Source organism: Eutrigla gurnardus (genome assembly GCF_963514095.1).
Source record: "Eutrigla gurnardus genome assembly, chromosome: 12".
Lineage (NCBI taxonomy): Eukaryota > Metazoa > Chordata > Actinopteri > Perciformes > Triglidae > Eutrigla > Eutrigla gurnardus.
The window spans coordinates 8,811,396-8,830,517 of NC_139926.1; the positions used below are offsets into that span (position 1 = coordinate 8,811,396).

At 42.3% G+C, this 19,122-nt stretch overlaps 1 protein-coding gene across 4 annotated transcripts; it reads right to left on the minus strand.

The window, feature by feature from the left end:
* Positions 1 to 1,229: 1,229 nt before the first annotated feature.
* Positions 1,230 to 15,417, minus strand: LOC311022239 (gamma-crystallin M1-like; the record flags this gene model as incomplete). Of its 4 annotated transcripts, none has more annotated exons than XM_084023354.1 (3): positions 1,230 to 1,545; positions 4,804 to 5,046; positions 5,123 to 5,174. In XM_084023354.1, the coding sequence occupies 3 exons, from the start codon at positions 5,153 to 5,155 to the stop codon at positions 1,267 to 1,269; spliced, it is 555 nt and encodes a 184-aa protein (XP_083879480.1). The 4 variants fall into 4 exon arrangements, with proteins under 4 accessions (XP_083879480.1, XP_083879478.1, XP_083879481.1 ...); XM_084023352.1 differs by lacking the exons at positions 4,804 to 5,046; positions 5,123 to 5,174 and adding exons at positions 1,630 to 1,881; positions 1,977 to 2,028; XM_084023355.1 differs by lacking the exons at positions 1,230 to 1,545; positions 5,123 to 5,174 and adding exons at positions 4,424 to 4,702; positions 15,385 to 15,417.
* Positions 15,418 to 19,122: the final 3,705 nt, after the last annotated feature.

The following is a 19,122-nucleotide window of genomic DNA, read 5'->3' on the forward strand; positions in this document are numbered from 1 at the left end:
TTTTGTCTGTGTAATATTTATATTCATTATTTGATTATTCATATAGCGCATTTATACATGATTTATAGATTACATCGTTCCTCCAATTGTTGAGCTCCCCTTCTCCATAGGACCACGACAGTACGTTTGCGGTCGCATGGCAGACGGGCTGATAATTCTGTGACGATCGTAAAAGTGTGTGTGACATGTTCGACCCTGGTAGCGGCGGCAAGGGTCCACGGGTGTCCCTTCTGGCACCAAGAGATAACCCGGTTGGACAGACAACGGCTTGGTCCAGTCACTGCATTTCCACGCTGGAACGTTGCTGCTTTGTTTGACACTGCTTTGCTTTGTTTGACACTGCTTTGCTTTGCTTTGACACTGACGCTGCTTTGACGTTGCTTTGTGCTACTTTATTTTCGTTTTGGTTCGCTTTGTTTAGCCACGCTACTCAGCACTGCGTTCTGTACTGTGCTGTTGAACTGTTTTACTGTTCTGCCTTTAACTTGTCACAGCCAGTTTCATGAGTGGGGAATTATTTCATTTGTTTCTAATTCATTAATTATTTTGTTTCGTTTATAGTTGAGAGTTTAGTGTAAGTATTATATTCTGAGCATTGTTAAAATTCTTTCTCCTTACCACACTGGCTGGAGGCCTTTTTATTTAGCTGTAGATCGCCAGTGTGTCTAAACCTCAATTGATATTATTTAGTTTTGTTTGTTTGTGATTCTGTTTCCACTATTGATTTCCCATTTTTCTTTCTTTCCAGGAGTATTGCAGTCAACAGAGCAAATAGCATGTTTGTCTCTCTTCAGCATGTTGTTGCTGACCAGTGTGATAGAAATCACAATAGCAGACAACAAGGTGGATTCAGCTATGGGAAGGATCAAGCAAACCCATGTATGGCACGGACATATACGACAACATTAGGGGTCGAAGTTCTGATCCGTTCCTTGTTTTACAGTTTTTTTTCGATGGAACTGGAGGATGGTCTTTTCTGATAATTTGGGGGGGGGGTAGCGTATAGACTTCAGGGACACATTTATGTTTAAGAGCCGTAAAAAAGTGAATTTTGCATAATATAGGACCTTTTAAACGTTATAGGATGAAAGTGTGCTTGTTAATATCTGCAGTCCAGATGAATCAAATATGTTTAATTTCATGATTCATGTAATTGTTGTTTTTTGTATGATACCATATATGATGCTGTTGGACAATAAGCTTGACATAAGTTAAAATAGTGCAGAAATGATTGATTTAATGACATTTGATACATTCAATGAACATTTAGTTGCAGGAGTCCATGATGCGCCTCATGCTCATGAACTTCATGTTGCTCATGCCCATGTCCCTGAAGCTCCTGTACTCTCCGGGCCTCATGTACATCATCCTGCCTCTGTATTGGGGCTGCTCGTACATCAGCCAGTGGCCGTCCATCACGTTGCAGGACATGCAGTCGTTCATACGGTAACGGTCCATGATGTTGTCACAGTCGTCCATCAGCTCATGCATCTGACCACCAAAGTTCTCCCTCTCGTAGATCCTCATCCTGAACTGGCCTCTGTGCTGTAATACAAGACAGGGAAAATGTAAGTATGGACACACATTTTGAAACTAAAAACAAATTGTAAATGTAAGGAAATCTCTTACATAGGGGATCATTCTACAGGATCTGATGTTGTCGAACATCATGCCCATGCTCATCATGCGCTGCATGTCATTGTACTCGCCCCTCCTCATGAAGAACTGCTGACCCATGTAGTTGGGACGCTCGTAGACCATGAAGCAGCCACTCTCCACCCTGCAGGACTGGCACCTGCTCAGGTAGGAGGACATGTCAGAGCAGTCGCTCATGCACTCATAGGAACGACCCTGGAAGTTCCTCTCCTCGTAGAAGACGATCTGAAAAAAGTTGATTGTAATAGTGAGATATAGAGCAGCAAGGTGAATATGGCTATGGTCATGCCTCGTTATTATGAAAATATATTTCAAAGTACCTTGCCCCTCATGTTCATGCCGGTGTTGCTCATGTTGAGTGTAGATGTGCTGCTGCTCCTGATCTGCTTGCCTACCTGGTTTAACCTTTTCCTTTTATACCTGACCAGTGGTAAAGAATCAGTGACTCCTCCCCCTCAGAGAACCCCTTTACTCAGCAACTTAGTATTGAAGCCAACAGAATGGAGGTTATGTTAATTTTTTAGTGACGGGGTACCTTGCAGTGGATGACACCAAACACTGCATCATGCCTCACAATGTCCCCACAGAAAGACTAGCAATTTTTTGCTTGTCTCTCAGAGTACAACAGAGTCCATGTGTTTAGTGGTATTGACCAATAGGAGCAAATAAACCTCTGTTGTAATTTTGTATAAACATTCACTAGAGTTTCCAAGCTAAAGACCTGACTGTTTCTGAAAGTTTGTGTTAATAGTAATGTTACTTCTATGTATAAGCAGAAGAGTCTCCTGTGTAATTTAACAACGAAGATTTATTTTTATGATTCCAAACAAGAAACCTTGTTGTTTCCATCAGTTTAGTATGGCTTAGGTTTCCAAATAACTTTGATATGTGCCTCAGCCGGCAATCATATGGAGATGGCGACACTTTTTCTTCAGATTTGTTATATTTGTCCAGGTTCACATGTGGAATTTGTGCAAAGTCACCTACAGAAACTGAAAATATATGGAGACACCACAGGTGACATGTATGCTAGCTATACAAAGTTGTCTGTTTAGAGATTATTTCTCACATAAGATGACCATTACCATCTGTAATTCACAAGGAACATGGTGGAACATCCTGTGCCAGACAATGTGTGATTGAATGTTTTGGCCCTTCAGATTGCATCGGACATAGACAGAGCTGACTTGGTGCTTTACAGATGACAGTAATTGGAGCAGTAAGTGACTTGTTTTCATCATCCTAATTTTAATCAAAATGTACAATTAAAGGTAATGCTGTTAATGAACATATATTTATTTTCATAAACAGCCTCTATGCAAGATTTTATGCAGATCATGTAAAGCTTTTATTGTCATCACTATGAAGCGTTGTACTGTTTTATCACAATAACTTGTGTAATGGGATGAAAGCCAAGGATTCATTTAACCCATAGAAACACTTTCTGAGAGACACCATAAATAAATGTCTTCATGACAAATAAATACAAATATTATGTCCAGTTATTACAGTCATAAAAGGTATCTAGTCTATAGGAGCTTTGGGGGGCTTCCTTGGTCGGAGGATCCGAGTCGTCATTCCAGCCTGTGTGGTCCATAAAGACACTCGTCAAAGACGAAGTCCATAAACTCATCAACGTATCCTGTGCAATATTTAACACATAAAGATTTGTTTTAGACTTTAATATGTGTGTGACAAAACAAGGATCAACAGTCACCATTTCATTCTATTTGTTTTACATGCTCAACTTGATATCATAGTTATATTTTCTCATGTTTATATTTTCTTTTGCTGAATTTAAAGTGTAACAAAGTTGGAGTGCAATAAGAGATAAAGGAATGCAACACTTGAAGAATGTCAGGGCAATCTTCACTGGTTTTGCTCCACATTCTCTTTCCATGGCCGTTATTTTACAGGCTTGAAAACATTTTTTTTCATTAATAATCATTTTTATTTAAATATTATTGTATACAGGAATACAAGATTTAGAAAAACAAGAGAACCCCCAAAACAAAACAGCAACAAAAAACACAACACAAACATTTTCAGCATTTTCTTTTTTAAAAAACAAATTGCACTCAAGTATTTGCACTACATATAACACAAACTCATTGAGAGAGGTGGGTGGCACACTATGGATTACAATGCTGTTCAGGTACAGTGTTGTGAAATTATTTTTAACATTCAAAAAGCCTCTCACAGTACTAAATAATGTTAATGTTACTCCACCATTGAACTCTCAAGGCTGGCTCACTACAATGCAAGCTCATCAGAAGCTAGCCAGTTTAGCGGTGCAACATGCTAATGCTAACTTTCGGGAAGATAAACAGTAAAACTGTGCTCTTTCTTTTGCACCAAGTCAGACAACTTTTTAAAAGGTTTTGTTATTTATGTTGTTGTAATCTTCACTTTTTGTCATTTTCCCAATGTGGTATTGAAAATGGTCTTGAGTATTTTCCGGGGTATTGGTATCGAATTTGAAATTCTAGTGTTGTGACAACCCTACCAGGTACACTAATTTATGTTTAAAAGCCAGTAAAGAAAGTGCATTTTGCATTATATGGGACCTTTAAAACTTTGTAGGATGAAAATGTGCTTTTTTCATATCTGCTTGCGATCCAGATAAATCAAATGTATATATTTCATGATTCATGTAATGTATATATTTTTTGTATGATACTGTATGTGATGCTGTTGAACAATAAGCTTGACAAAAGATAAAATAGTGCAGAAATGATTCATTTAATTTGATACATTTAATGAATATTTAGTTGCAGGAGTCCATCATGCGCCTCATGCTCATGAACTTCATGTTACTCATGCCCATGTCCCTGAAGCTCTTGTACTCTCCGGGCCTCATGTACATCATCCTGCCTCTGTAATGGGGCTGCTCGTACATCAGCCAGTGGCCGTCCATCACGTTGCAGGACATGCAGTCGTTCATACGGTAACGGTCCATGATGTTGTCACAGTCGTCCATCAGCTCATGACTCTGACCACCGAAGCTCTCCCTCTCGTAGATCTTCATCCTGAACTGGCCTCTGTGCTGTTTTTTTTATGAAAAAGATGAAAACAAATTAATTAATGAACTATGTTTTGTGGGGGTCACTCATAGTAGACATATGACGAATGCTGTTTGATACCTACCATGGGGATCATACGGCAAGACTTGATGCAGTCCCTCATTCCCATCATGCTCATGCTGTCGGCGTACTCGCCCCTCCTCATGAAGTACTGGTTTCCCATGTAGTTGGGACGCTCGTAGACCATGAAGCAGCCACTCTCCACCCTGCAGGACTGGCACCTGCTCAGGTAGGAGGACATGTCAGAGCAGTCGCTCATGCACTCATGGGAACGACCCTGGAAGTTCTTCTCCTCGTAGAAGATGATCTGAAAAGATATACAGCAGCAATGTGAATATGGCTACAGTCATGTTTCCTTATTATAAAAAGATATTTAAAAGTACCTTGCCCCTCATGTTCATGTCGGTGTTGCTCATGCTGAGTGTAGCTGTGCTGTTGCTCCTGAACTGCTTGCCTAACTGGTTTAACCTTTTCCTTTTATACCTGACCAGAGGTAAAGAATCAGTGACTCCTCCCCCTCAGAGAACCCCTTTACTCAGCAACTTACTATTGAAGCCAACAGAATGCAGAGGTTATGTTCATTTTTCAGTGATGGGGTACCTTGCAGTGGGTGACAACAAACATTGCATCAATGACACCTCACAATGTCCCGACAGAAAGACTAGCATTGTTTTTCTTGTCTCTCAGAGGACAGATCCCATGTGTTTTGTGGTATTGACCAATATGAGCACATAAACCTCTGTTGTACTTTCATATAAACCTTCACTAGAGTTTCCTCACTCAAGAAGGACCTGGTGGTTTGCGAAAGATTTTGTGAACAATATCGTTCAATATTACTTAAAAGTAGATGCAGAAAAGTCTTCGGAAAATGTTATAATAATAACAAATAAAACAATTCACAGGACTGTGCTTTTTTGGATACTCAAACACGCTTTACATGAGATGATAGCAATATAGATTTATCTTATGTTTTATCTTAAGCAATAAAGGAGTGACTTGCATTTATCAGCAACACCTGCAGGTTATTTTGTCAATGAATGAATGTGGATTATGCATTACATGATACATTTTGATTTAATTACGGTATCCACATTTTAAATATCTGTAGCCTGTAATGTTCATGAATCGTTATATTCCAAGAACATCAATTGTTATTTCAAGAGAAATGTTGAACCTTGTTTAACGGTTAATGTACAGCCACATTTCTTAAGAATGAATTGGGAATTGGGAAGTCCACTTGAACAAGTTAACATAGGTCTCAGATGTCTCCAAACCATGTCTGTTAAGTGTGGGAAAAAAAAAAAATCAATCAGATCATGTGTTCTGCTCCAACAAGTGTAGTTTTTGGTGTTCAAACAGTTTACCTGTAATAGTGCCATCTTGTGGTTAGCCATGTGCAGGACAGTTCATTTTACCTGCCGTGTTTACTTTCGGTTTCGATAAGACGCCAGTTCACCGGAGAAATATCGAATGTTGTGTTATGCCATTATAAGTCGTCCATGGATCAATGGTTGAGTCTCTTTATTTCCGCTGAGTGAAGAAATGTCTGTAAGTACTTTAATTGCGCTAACATATTGAGCTAACCAGCGGATTGTTTTCTGTCTGTAAGCGATATCTACGTCGACATCGATCGGTTGCTAAATCGCTAAGTGGCTAAGCTAGCGCCGCATCCTGTGTTGTATCTTTGACACGTTACTCGTAACTTCTTATACACTGGTGGTGTAATAATTCTGACACTGTATATGTATTGTGTTTACAGTTTTACAAGCCTCAGTAAACGTTATTGGAATTTATGACCCCATCTGTGGAGTTTATTGGGACTGTCAAGGGTGTAACTTTGAGTTGAACATTGGGGGGGTGTTGAGATTTCCACCTGTGAAGCAGGTCTGAGGACATGCCCCGCATGATTTCTGGCATGCTTTTCTCATGCTCTCTCTTTTATAAAAAAAAAAAAAAAAAAAAAATATATATATATACACTTTATTAGATACACCTGTCCAACTGCTCATTAAATCAGCCAATCACATGGCAGCAACTCAATGCCTTTAGGCATTTAGACATGGTCAAGACATCTGCTGCAGTTCAAACCGAGCATTAGAATGGGGAAGAAAGGTGATTTAAGTGACTTTGAACGTGGCATGGTTGTTGGTGCCAGACGGGCTGGTCTGAGTATTTCAGAAACTGCTGATCTACTGGCAGGGCAGTTGCTAGGAATTCTGGGCCCCCTGAAAGAATATTGCTGTGGGCCCCTCTACCCATTCATTGCCACCTACTGGGGGCTGTGTGTGGGCCCTAGTGGGCTGTGGGCCCTTAGAATTGTCATCACCTTTCCCCCCTATACGACGGCACTGTCTACTGGGATATTCACGCACAAGGGTTTACAGAGAATGGTCCGAAAAAGAGAAAATATCCAGTGAGTGGCAGTTCTGTGGGCGCAAATGCCTTGTTGATGCCAGAGGTCAGAGGAGAATGGCCAGACTGGTTCGAGCTGATAGAAAGGCAACAGTAACTCAAATAACCACTCGTTACAGCCGAGGTATGCAGAAGAGCATCTCTGAACGTACAACACGTCAAACCTTGAGGTGGATGGGCTACAGCAGCAGAAGACCACACCGGGTGCCACTCCTGTCAGCTAAGAACAGGAAACTGAGGCTACAATTCGCACAGGCTCACCAAAACTGGACAATAGAACATTGGAAAAACGTTGCCTGGTCTGATGAGTCTCGATTTCTGCTGCGACATTCGGATGGTAGGGTCAGAATTTGGCGTCAACAACATGAAAGCATGGATCCATCCTGCCTTGTATCAACGGTTCAGGCTGGTGGTGGTGGTGTAATGGTGTGGGGGATATTTTCTTGGCACACTTTGGGCCCATTAGTACCAATTGAGCATTGTGTCAACGCCACAGCCTACCTGAATATTGTTGCTGACCATGTCCATCCCTTTATGACCACAGTGTACCCATCTTTTGATGGCTACTTCCAGCAGGATAATGCGCCATGTCATAAGGCGCTAATCATCTCAGACTGGTTTCTTGAACATGACAATGAGTTCACTGTACTCAAATGGCCTCCACAGTCACCAGATCTCAATCCAATAGAGCACCTTTGGGATGTGGTGGAACGGGAGATTCGCATCATGAATGTGCAGCCGACAAATCTGCAGCAACTGCGTGATGCTATCATGTCAATATGGACCAAATTCTCTGAGGAATGTTTCCAGTACCTTGTTGAATCTATGCCATGAAGGATTAAGGCAGTTCTGAAGGCAAAAGGGGGTCCAACCCGGTACTAGCAAGGTGTACCTAATAAAGTGGCCGGCGAGTGTATATATATATACAGGGTGGAAATTTCACAACGCCCATGACAGCCATGGCCCTGCACTTTGGCCTTGATGCCCTGTGAAAAAATGTTAAATTTACGGCCACGGTGGCTTTTGTGCCCCTGTCAAAGTCCCAGTGTAAACAGCCCTAGTGACGCGTGGTGGGCTTTTATGGGCTTACAGCCACCCTAGTGCACACAGTGGGCTCGTCCCATGTCTGTGGATCAGAGCGATTGCTCTGCCGGGATTGTTCCAAAATAGACTATGCGTGCTGCGCAGGTGAAGTATCAACATCACATGCAAGTTCCGTGTAAAAAGCGCCTGTGTGGCTTAGTGGGCTTAATTACAGCCTCCCGAGTGGAGCTGAGCGAGCGGCCAGTGAAAGCATACAGCGGCATTTGTATTAGGGCCGGGTCTCGATTAAATTTTTTTTTTAATTAATTAGAGGCTTTGTAATTAATTAATCGAAATGAATCGCATATAAATATTTGACCTGAGAACCATGAGAAGTAATTTTTTTTTTTAATTTATGTATACCATTGAATAATGACTGAATACATAAGCTTAAGCAACAAAATATTGTTTATTTTTGTTCAACCAAGTCCAACAGACCAGTGCAATTTTTGCCATTAACGTCCACGCTAGCTACCACGCTAGCGTCCACGCTAGCTGCTATATGTTTTGCATTGAGGTGATACTTGAGGCTTGATGTGCTGTGGTGATATGCAAATTCCTTGTTGCATAGCTTGCACACAACCATGCTCTTATCGACGCTTCCATCTGTTCGTTTTTTATAACAAAATTTCCCATCCACAGGGCCAACCAAAGCGGTCTCATCAGCTTCTTCGTTCATGTTCACTGTGGTTTGTTGTTGTCTGAAGTCATGAACGCAAGTTGGTGCTCAAGTATAATCGGTCCGCCTGAAACTCATCCAGTGAGAAACTTTCCGCGGTGCAAAAATAAGTGCGATTAAAATGCGTTATTTTTAGCGCATTCATTTTTGTGTAATTAATTAATCTTTTTAATTTTTTTATTTAACCTTTATTTTACCAGGTAAGTCCCATTGAGATTAAAAACCTCTTTTTCAAGGGAATCCTGGCCAAGAGGCAGCAAAAGTTACCAAGTTACTATATACAGACAACAAATAAAATTATAAAAAACAGTTACAAGTAAAGGAGGTCGTCTCGAGTGCTCTCAGCCTGGATTTAAAAGCATTCAAAGATATCAATTCAGTTAATTTCCAATCTTTTTGCAGCATGTTCCAGGTAGAAGGAGCAGAGTAGACGAAAGTTCCGTGCGGGCAAATGGACCAGACATCAACAACTGATCGTTTGAACGCAAACCATAAGAATCAACACTTCTCCGTGTAATTAAATTACAGATGTAGGAAGGCAGTAGCCCAAGCATGGCCTTGTAGATAAAAGTGCACCAGTGACCCAGCCTCCTGGGTGGACATCCCACTCGAGAATACAACTCACAGTGATGAGTAAGGGCTCTACAGTTAGTTATAAACCTCAGAGAAGCATGCTAAATCTTAATTAAGTTAATTATATCTTAATTAACGAGTTAAAGTCCCGGCCCTAATTATAACAGTACCGGTCTGGTTCCTGTCTAGTTCAGCTCTGGCGTGTGCACATATTTCTAGTCAATAAGAGCGGAGCTGAGGGAGCAAGTGGCCACGAGGGGGCAGCACATTTTGCAGAGAGCAGCATTTATATTATAAAAGTACCCATCTGGTTCCGCTCCGGTCTCACTGAAGCCACGAGTCTGAAGCCCAAACATGACCCAGAATCCCACTGTGTCCTACACAGTCATCAACAGTATTTTCAGTCATAAATGAGAGGGCGATAATGAGGGACTGCCTATCGATTAAAGTCTACGCTATGTCCTGTGTATGTGTGCATGCATTATAGGGTGAAGTAGACATCAAAGATGCTTTACCACGAGCTACAACTAGGAACTACGCTAACTACAGTGATGCAGATCTCCTTCCAAGATAGAATTCCTTTGAGCATCCACATTGTTGGAACCCTTCCGCATTGTCAGCAGGGATCTCAGGGTCTCAGCTGTTTTGGCCCTTAACCTGAACACCTCGCCTGAGTGGGGCAGCAAAGACTGACTAGCCTTCACCTGCAGAAGGGTTCCAACTGTGGGCTCTCTTCAGCCACAGCCATCTTAAGCTGGACTTGGCTGCTGCAGCTATGTCCCTGGTGGCTTTCTTCAGCTGTTTGGGTTCCAGCCCCACCCTCACCGATTTTGCTGGGAACCCACGGCAACCAACTTCAATGGGATAGCTGGTTGCATGCCACCCCTTTAACACAGCTTCATTGACTAGGTCCTGGTATTTGGCTTTCTTCAGTTGGTGGGATGTGGCCAGCCTCTCTTCCCAGGGTACCGTGAGCTCAGCAACAATAATTGTTTTTGTGCTCCTGGATAGCAAGACCATATCTGGTCGAAGGGAGGTCACATACTGTGGGAACACAAGTTTCCTCTTCAGGTCCACACTGAGCTCCCAGTCTGAGGCTCCTTGCAGGGTAAATATATATAAAGATTTCATACAGAATGTTTAATTGCTTTCAAGTAGTAATTCCTTTGTAAGATGTTATTTAAAAAAAATCCAATGTAACATTAACTTGATATTGGTATTAAAAATATTTTGTTATCCCCTCCTTGAACTGACACCTTACCATGGTGGAGGGGTTTGAGCACCTGAATGATCCTAGGAGCTATGTTGTTCAGGGCTAAATGCCCCTGGTAGGGTCTCCCAAGGTCCTAGGTTACAGATCAGACTAAGAGCTGTTCCAAAACCCCCTATGACGTCCGGAATGGCATCACCATCATCATCCAGTTATTACAGTCAACAAATGTATCTAGTCTATAGGAGCTTTGTGAACTGGTGCTATAACAATGTAAAAGTGGCAAAATGTACAGTTCCTCCTAGCTGAGTGCCTGGTGTCCCTGAGCAAGACACCTCACCCCAATTGCCCCTGACGAGCTGGCTGTCGCCCTGCGTGGTTGACTACGCTGTCGGTGTGTGACTGTGTGAGTGAATGGGTGAATGTCAGTCATTCCTCTAAAACGCTTTGGAGAAAAGTGTTATATAAATGAGGCCATTTACCATTTTTACCATTTACCATTTTAGGGGCAAGGCCAGTTGGCCTTCACTTTCCTTTTTTTAGGGGCACCAAGGCCACATGACAGGACACAAAGGCCATTGAGTAAAACAAGATGGTTTTACCTTTCAGATTAATACCATAACATCCTAATTCATAACAAAACATGAATTATGTATTAAAATATTTATACCAATATCAAGTTAATGTTACATTGGAATTTTTTTAAAATAACATCTTACATCTTACTGAAAAGCAATCAAACATATTCTGTATGAAATCTTCATATATATATACTTTAATCGATAGGCAGTCTCTCTCATTATCGCTCAGTGTTCAACCCCGCTATCGAGCCGTTTTATGACTGAACATACTGTTGATGACTGTGTAGGACACAGCGGGATTCTGGGTCGGGCTTGGGCTTGGGTCGTGGTGTGAGCAGGACCGGAGTGGAACCGGACCAGTACTTTTATAATAAAAATGCCGCTCTCTGCAAAATCCGATGCTGATCGTGGCCACTTGCTCGCTCAGCTCCGCTCGTGTTATTCCATAAAAGCCCACCATGCCTCACTAGCGCTGTTTACACTGGAACTTTGACAGGGGCACAAAGGCCACCTTGGCCGTATATTGAACATTTTTTTTCACAGGGCATCAAGGCCAAAGTGCGGGGCCGTCGTGAAATTACCACCCTGGTATCAACCTTTAATCACAGGTTAGAGGCAAATCCAGATATGTGGTGATCCATGTATACAAAGCTATCTTCAGTGAAATGATTTGCACATACGAACATTTTCCAACATCTGTGGACAAATCTGAATAAAAAATTAGTCTTGACATCCTCCTCTGACAGTATGGCTTTTGTTTGGAGTATTGCAGTCAACAGAGCAAATAGGCTCTCTTCAGCATGTTGTTGCTGACCAGTGCGATAGAAATCACAATGGCGGACAACAAGGTCGATTCAGCTATTCTGTGGGCAGGGTCACCTAGCTGGAGGGTGGTACACAAGCAAACCGATGTATAGCACAGACATGACAGTAGGGGTACCAGTTCTGATCCGTTGATGAGGCCCCTTTGGAGAATAAGTGATAGGATGGTCTTTTCTGATACTTTGGGCATCTGTATAGACTCAAGGGACACATATGTATTGTAGGAAGATAAGGGTTAATACCTAATGGTACCTACGTAAACTGTGTATGTAAGGAAATTACGATATTAAAATATGTATATCAATGTACTGTATATTAATCTACAATTTCAATACCTGCTCTCGTAAAAGGGGAACCATCTGTTAGTCAGACAGAACTTTATAGAATTCACGTTAATGACTCTAATGACCACTTATTCATTAATTAACAATTAATCAATATCATTTAATAAATCAGTCTCATTTCCTTAGATCATAAGTTCTTGAAATAGGGATCTTTGTATTCTGCACAGAAGAGATATCCACGGACAACGACTTTATGCTTTAGGGGAATTTATTGATTAACTAGGGATTAAACAAAAGTGAATAAAACAATAACAGATGTAATAAACAAAACACCAATACAACGCCAGACATATAACTGGAAATGTGATTAACAGCTCATCTAGCACGTTTGGCGATAAAGGCGAGTGGGTTCTTCCTAAGAATTTGGACTCCTTAGTAAGAGGAAAAAGTGAATAATGGGATAAATGACCTCACAGATATTAGATATTAACAGACGCTATACTCCGTTTCACCCTGCAACTCGGTCATTACTGTTGAATGCGGATTCGGTCTTATTTTGGGACGCTTCTTCTCGGCTTACTGAAACTCCAAGCGGTCGCTCTTCTGTCGGTGACGTAGACCCGGAGGGATCTTCCTTGCCGTGGACTGAGGGAACCGTTAGCGCCGATCTGCGGTAGTTTCGTAGCGGGCGTCCGTCTTTGCCGTAATCCGTCTTAGTTAAACAGCTGTCTTCTCCTTGAATTCGGTCTGGGTGGCTTAGGCATAAGCGTTAGTCAATATGCCAAATCTTGCGGCCGCTGGTTGAACTAGCATTGATCAAAAAGGCTTGCGGAAAAAGAAAAGCTAAAAATGCAAAATTGAAGAATCTAAAATTGGGAACTAAGAAAAGTACGAAACTTGAAGAGGGTAAAAAGAGAGAAGACGAAGGCCGGATGGCCAGCGCCTGGTGGCACGAGCGGGGAGGCAAGAGCCGGGGGGGGGCCCCGGGAGGCAAGATCGCCTGGACGCAAGAAGCTTGGAGGGAAGAACGCGCCGGGTGTCTGTGACACGCAGCTTTTATGCTGACCGAGGGGGTGTGTCCAGGAGGGACCCGTTCAAGTTACAGTCCGAAATCTTTGTGATTTAAACTGTTAAACAAAACGAAATGCAATCCTATGACAAGAACGTTTGAACACCATCTCGCCGTTATGGTCAAAGTTGGCACATAGAATGATAGGTCAAACAAATGAAACATGAACTGTAAACATTTCTCTGTACAAATCATTTTTGGTAGAGTTGAAAGGAACTTTGGTCCAACACATACAATGGAAACCTATCAAGCTGGCCCAAACAAGTTTGGTAACTTAGTAAGCATTTTGTCCTTGATGATGCGGGCAGATTAATGAGCAAACATTTTTCCGTCTGACTGCGTGAGTGCAGTAGTTATGTCCATTTGCAACGACCATGTAAATTTTTAGCAATTTTGGTAACTTCTCTGTCCTTCGTCGTAGAACAACGGGACGTTCGCCAGTATGCTTATAATTCCTCAATGATTATTATGGATGGTTTTAAACTAATATTGAACACATATCTCATCCTTTTCTTGGATTGGTCAAAATGTGAACATGTTTTCTTGCAGAGTTCATGTGACCTCTCTCTGCATGCCAGCAGACCAGGTCATTAGTTTATGACTCCCAAGAGGGGAGGAAGGGGTCTTCACCATGCCTTGGGAGCAAATGGTGAGGAAGAGATATGGTGTTATCCTTTATACTTCAATCGAGGCTCTCTGTCGAACAAAGGTGTTAATCAGTTTCCAGATGTGTTTAGGTGCCTCAAAGTCTGGTGACTCTGAAGGTCTGGTCCTCCTTGTTCGGGGGTGCGTAGAGAGCTTGTAGATGCTCTGATTTAAGGGTTCGTAAATACTCTAACCGAGCCATAAAGCGGCCTCCATTTCCTCCAGGTCGGTCCAGTGTTTACTCATCTGCTGCGAGGGGACCTTTGTCTGTATATCTTTTAAAGGTGAATAGTTCATCTTTCGTTCGTTGAGAAGTCACATCCGAGAATCTTGGGGCTGTGGCCCCTACAGTATGAAAGCCATAAAAAAGTGAATTTTGCATAATATGGGACCTTTTAAAACTTTGTTAGATGAAAATGTGCTTGTTAATATCTGCTTGCAGTTCAGATTAATCAAATGTGTTTAATTTCATGATTCATGTAATTTTTTTTGTATGGTACCGTATGCTGTTGGACAATAAGCTTGACAAAATTTGTAGAAATGATTGATTTAATGACATTTGATACATTCATTGAACAGTTAGTTGCAGGAGTCCATGATGCGCCTCATGCTCATGAACCTCTGGCCGCTCATGCCCATGTCCCTGAAGCTCCTGTACTCTCCGGGCCTCATGTACATCATCCTGCCTCTGTAATGGGGCTGCTCGTACATCAGCCAGTGGCCGTCCATCACGTTGCAGGACATGCAGTCATTCATACGGTAACGGTCCATGATGTTGTCACAGTCGTCCATCAGCTCATGCATCTGACCACCGAAGCTCTCCCTCTCGTAGATCCTCATCCTGAACTGGCCTCTGTGCTGTTTTTTTATGAACAGAATGAAAACAAATGAAGTAATAAATCATGTTTTGTGGGCGTCACTCAGTAGACATATGACGGATGCTGTTAGATACATACCATGGGGATCATACGGCAAGACCTGATGCAGTCCCTCATTCCCATCATGCTCATGCTGTCGGCGTACTCGCCCCTCCTCATGAAGTACTGGTTTCCCATGTAGTTGGGACGCTCGTAGACCATGAAGTAGCCGCTCTCCACCCTGCAGGAGTGACACCTGCTCAGGTAGGAGGACATGTCAGAGCAGTCGCTCATGCACTCATAGGAACGACCCTGGAAATTCTTCTCCTCGTAGAAGATGATCTGAAAAATGTTAATTGTAGTCATTAAATATACAGCAGCATATGGCTACAGCCATTTTTGCTCAATACAGAAACATATCTAATAGTACCTTTCCCCTCATGTTCATGCCGGTGTTGGTCATACTGGGTGCTGTTACTCCTGAACTGACTGCCTACCTGGTTTAAGCTTTTCCTTTTATACCTGACCAAAGGTAAATAATAAGTGACTCCTCCCCATCTCAGAACCCCATTACTCAGCAACTTACTATTGAAGCCAAAAGAATGCAGAGGTTTTGTTAATTTTTCAGTGATGGGGTACCTTGCAGTGGACGACAACAAACACTGCATGAATGACGCCTCACAATGACCCCACAGAAACACTAGAATTGTTTTTTCTTGTCTCGCAGAGTACCACAGAGTCCATGTTTTTCATGGTATTGACCAATAGGAACACAGAAACCTCTGTTGTAATTTCGTATCCACCTTTTGAGTTTCCTTGCTCAAGAAACAGACAGGAACAGCTGATGCTGCATCACTGGGCTGTGCTGACGAGAAGAAGGTGTCTGCAGGTGGACCAAGGTTTGCAGGGGCGGGATTCAAATATTATAAAAGTGAATTTGAAGAGAGAAGAGAAGTATGTGACCATTGGGTGTTACAGTTTAATAATAAAAACAGTACAAGGAGATAAAACATTGACAGATGCATGGTGTTTGCTTTACATAAGACTAATAATGGAAAAATTGACTGTTACTAGCAGGACGTCTGCTGAACATCACACAGGCACAGCCAATGAATAGGCATAATCTTAACGTTCCTAATGTTCCAGCTGTATTTAAGGTGGGAGGAACATTAAATGATGTCAACTTTAACTATTTATTGATTAACAAACCACTATAGAGCAAGATCCTGTTGGACTTAGTGTATGGCTCCAAGAGGACCACATTGACACCAGAGACACTCCTCCCATTGCCCCCAAGCAATTACAAACAGATTAAAAACTAAAGATTAAAAATGAATAACATTAAAAACAGAGACAGAGGACTACCCAAACGCCAGCTTAAACAAGTGGGTCTTCAGGTGCCCTTTAAAGATTTCCACAGTATCAGCAAACCTAATCAGGATGGGTAGAGCATTTCACAGCTTGGGGAGAACAGCTGTGAATGCTCTATCCCCACAGGTCTGTAGGTGGGAGCGGGGGACCAACAGAAGATTCAAATTTGCTGACCTAAGGGAGTGTGCAGGGTTGTGGGGGAGAATTAAGTCTGAAAGGTAAGCAGGGGCCTGACCACATATATAGTGCCCTACATGTCAGTGTGAGTGTTTTAAATTGGATTATGTAGGATACCGGTAACCAGTGAAGGGAACGGAGAAGAGGGGTGACATGGGAATATTTGTTTGATTTTGTAAGTAGCCTAGCAGCAGCATTTTGCATGGACTGTAGGCGGTGGAGGACAGTATTGTTGAGAGAAGAGGAAAAGTGCATTACAATAGTTTGCTGATATTGCGCAGATGGAAGAAACATGTTTTTGTGAGTGATTTCATGTGGGTTTCAACAGTGGTATTTGATGTTAAACCTGCGTATGATCTGACCTAGAGGCAGTATATATAGGGTGAATAGAATGGGGCCAAACACTGAACCCTGTGGAACACCACATGACAAAGGTGAGGACGTGGAGAGAAAGTCTCCAGATGAAACTGAAAAACTCCTATCAGTGAGGTATGACGTGAACCAGTCTAGGGCAGTACCGGAAATGCCCACCCAATTATGTAATCTCTTGATCAGTAGATGGCGATCAACAGTATCAAAGGCTGAGCTTAGGTCAAGGAGCACAAGTAATGAGCAGTATCCATTGCAGAGGCCATCTGAATATCGTTACCTTTAACAGGGCTGTCTCTGTTGAGCGTCTTTTCCTAAAGCCAGACTGAAATTTGTCATAGATATCTAACTTCTCAAGAAAAAGTGTGAGTTGGTTAGCCACAACCTTTTCTAATATCTTGGCCAAGAATAGCAATTTCGATATGGGCCGGTAATTCTTAAAAACTGATGGGTCAAGATTAGGCTTCTTCAGTATAGGTTGTATGAAAGCATGCTTAAAGTAGGAGGGTACACAACCTGTAGTGAGGGAGGCATTGACAAGAGCTAATACAGCAGGCCCGATGGATGGTAGGACTTTTCTGAACAATGAAGGTGGGATTAAGTCCAGGGGGCTAGAAGAAGTTTTCATTTTCTTGACAATGTCAGACAGATCATTAAGGATAATGGGTTGAAAAGTATTAACAATACTATTAGGCCTAGATGGTGGAATGCTGTCAGTAAGTAGGATACTTACCAAATTGAATACTAGACCTAATAGTGTTTACTTTCTCAACAAAGAATGAGAGAAATGTATCACAGTCCTGTTGGGAAGATGTTGGTACACCATCTACATTTACATTTACATTTAGGTCATTTAGCAGACGCTTTTGTCCAAGGCGACTTACAAGTACATTTGTCAAAAGAAGGAAACAAAGAAACCACAACGTATCATTGCCGATAAAGTAAGAGCTAAATATAGAACAAGTGTTAGGTCCTCATCTGAGTAAAGTAGTACCTTAAGAGCAACAGTGCTATGATCAGAGTACCAGTGGCACGAGGTGAGACAATTTTACTACTGGTGTCGAATAAAACCATAGGATCACTCTTAGAGGAGGAGATTAAGTTAGCAAAGTACACAGTCCTAGTTTCCTTGACTAAGTTATTGAAGTCATGCATTAGTTCCTTAAGAAACAATCGGTGTACTTCAAGCCCAATGGATTTCCAAAGGCGTTCAATCTTGCGGCACTTTCTTCTTAGACAACGAGTCTAAGTAATCATGCGGGTGCGCATTATTTTTCTCGGACATGGAGGGTCAGATATAACAGAAAGATTAGAAAAGATGCATTTGTGATCACTGATCAACATCCTCACAACGGAATCTGTTCATCTAAGCCAAGTTCCATCTCTACATCTACGGGCAAAGCTTCTTGATGTGGACTGATTACGCATCTCTCACCTGGTTGTTACTACATGACTATAACGAAATACAACATCCATAACACACGTCAGTGCTGACACCCTGCCCCTTCAGCCATGTGAGGTGGGGGACTGCAGACCCTGTCAATGCGCCGAACAGAGGGAGAAATCGACCTATAAACTGGCAGCCCTACACGCCGACCCCCCCAGTCATTGACAGCAGTGACCCAGATGATCTCGATCCCCTGCAACTCCAGGAAGATCAGAAACAAGACCTCGTCGTCTCCCCAGTTTGTAGATGGCTGGAACATCGACATCGCCACCATGGATGGGATGGTGTCCCCATTAGACACAGAGGCTAAAGCCCTCTACTCCCAGTGGTCCAGCCTAGTTCTACAAGGGGGCCTCATCTATCGTTGCTGGCAGGCTCCCAGAGGACATCCACCAAATCCTGATCCCCTGATCAATGACACTCACAAATCTTCCAACTGGTCCATGGTGGATGGGATTTGGGCACTTTGAGTTTACCAAAATGTTGCATTGCCTCTACTGGACTCGACACTCCCACGCCCCTCTATAGCAGCACCAGGTGGGGACTTCCACTGGCGAATAACTGATCAATAAGTCTCCTCTGTGTTTGAGTAAGCGTGAAAAAAACATCTTCCTCCCCTATTTAGCCAACTCATGCCTTGGTATGTGAATACCAGAGGGGGTCCCTGCTGACCTGCCAGATGCATGCTGATAAGAGACTAGGTATATTATAAAACAGGGCTCTCAAGTCACACGCATTGGGCGTGAGACACACACATTTCAACCTGTTCACACGCTCACATGCCACATCTAGTATTTTTCACGC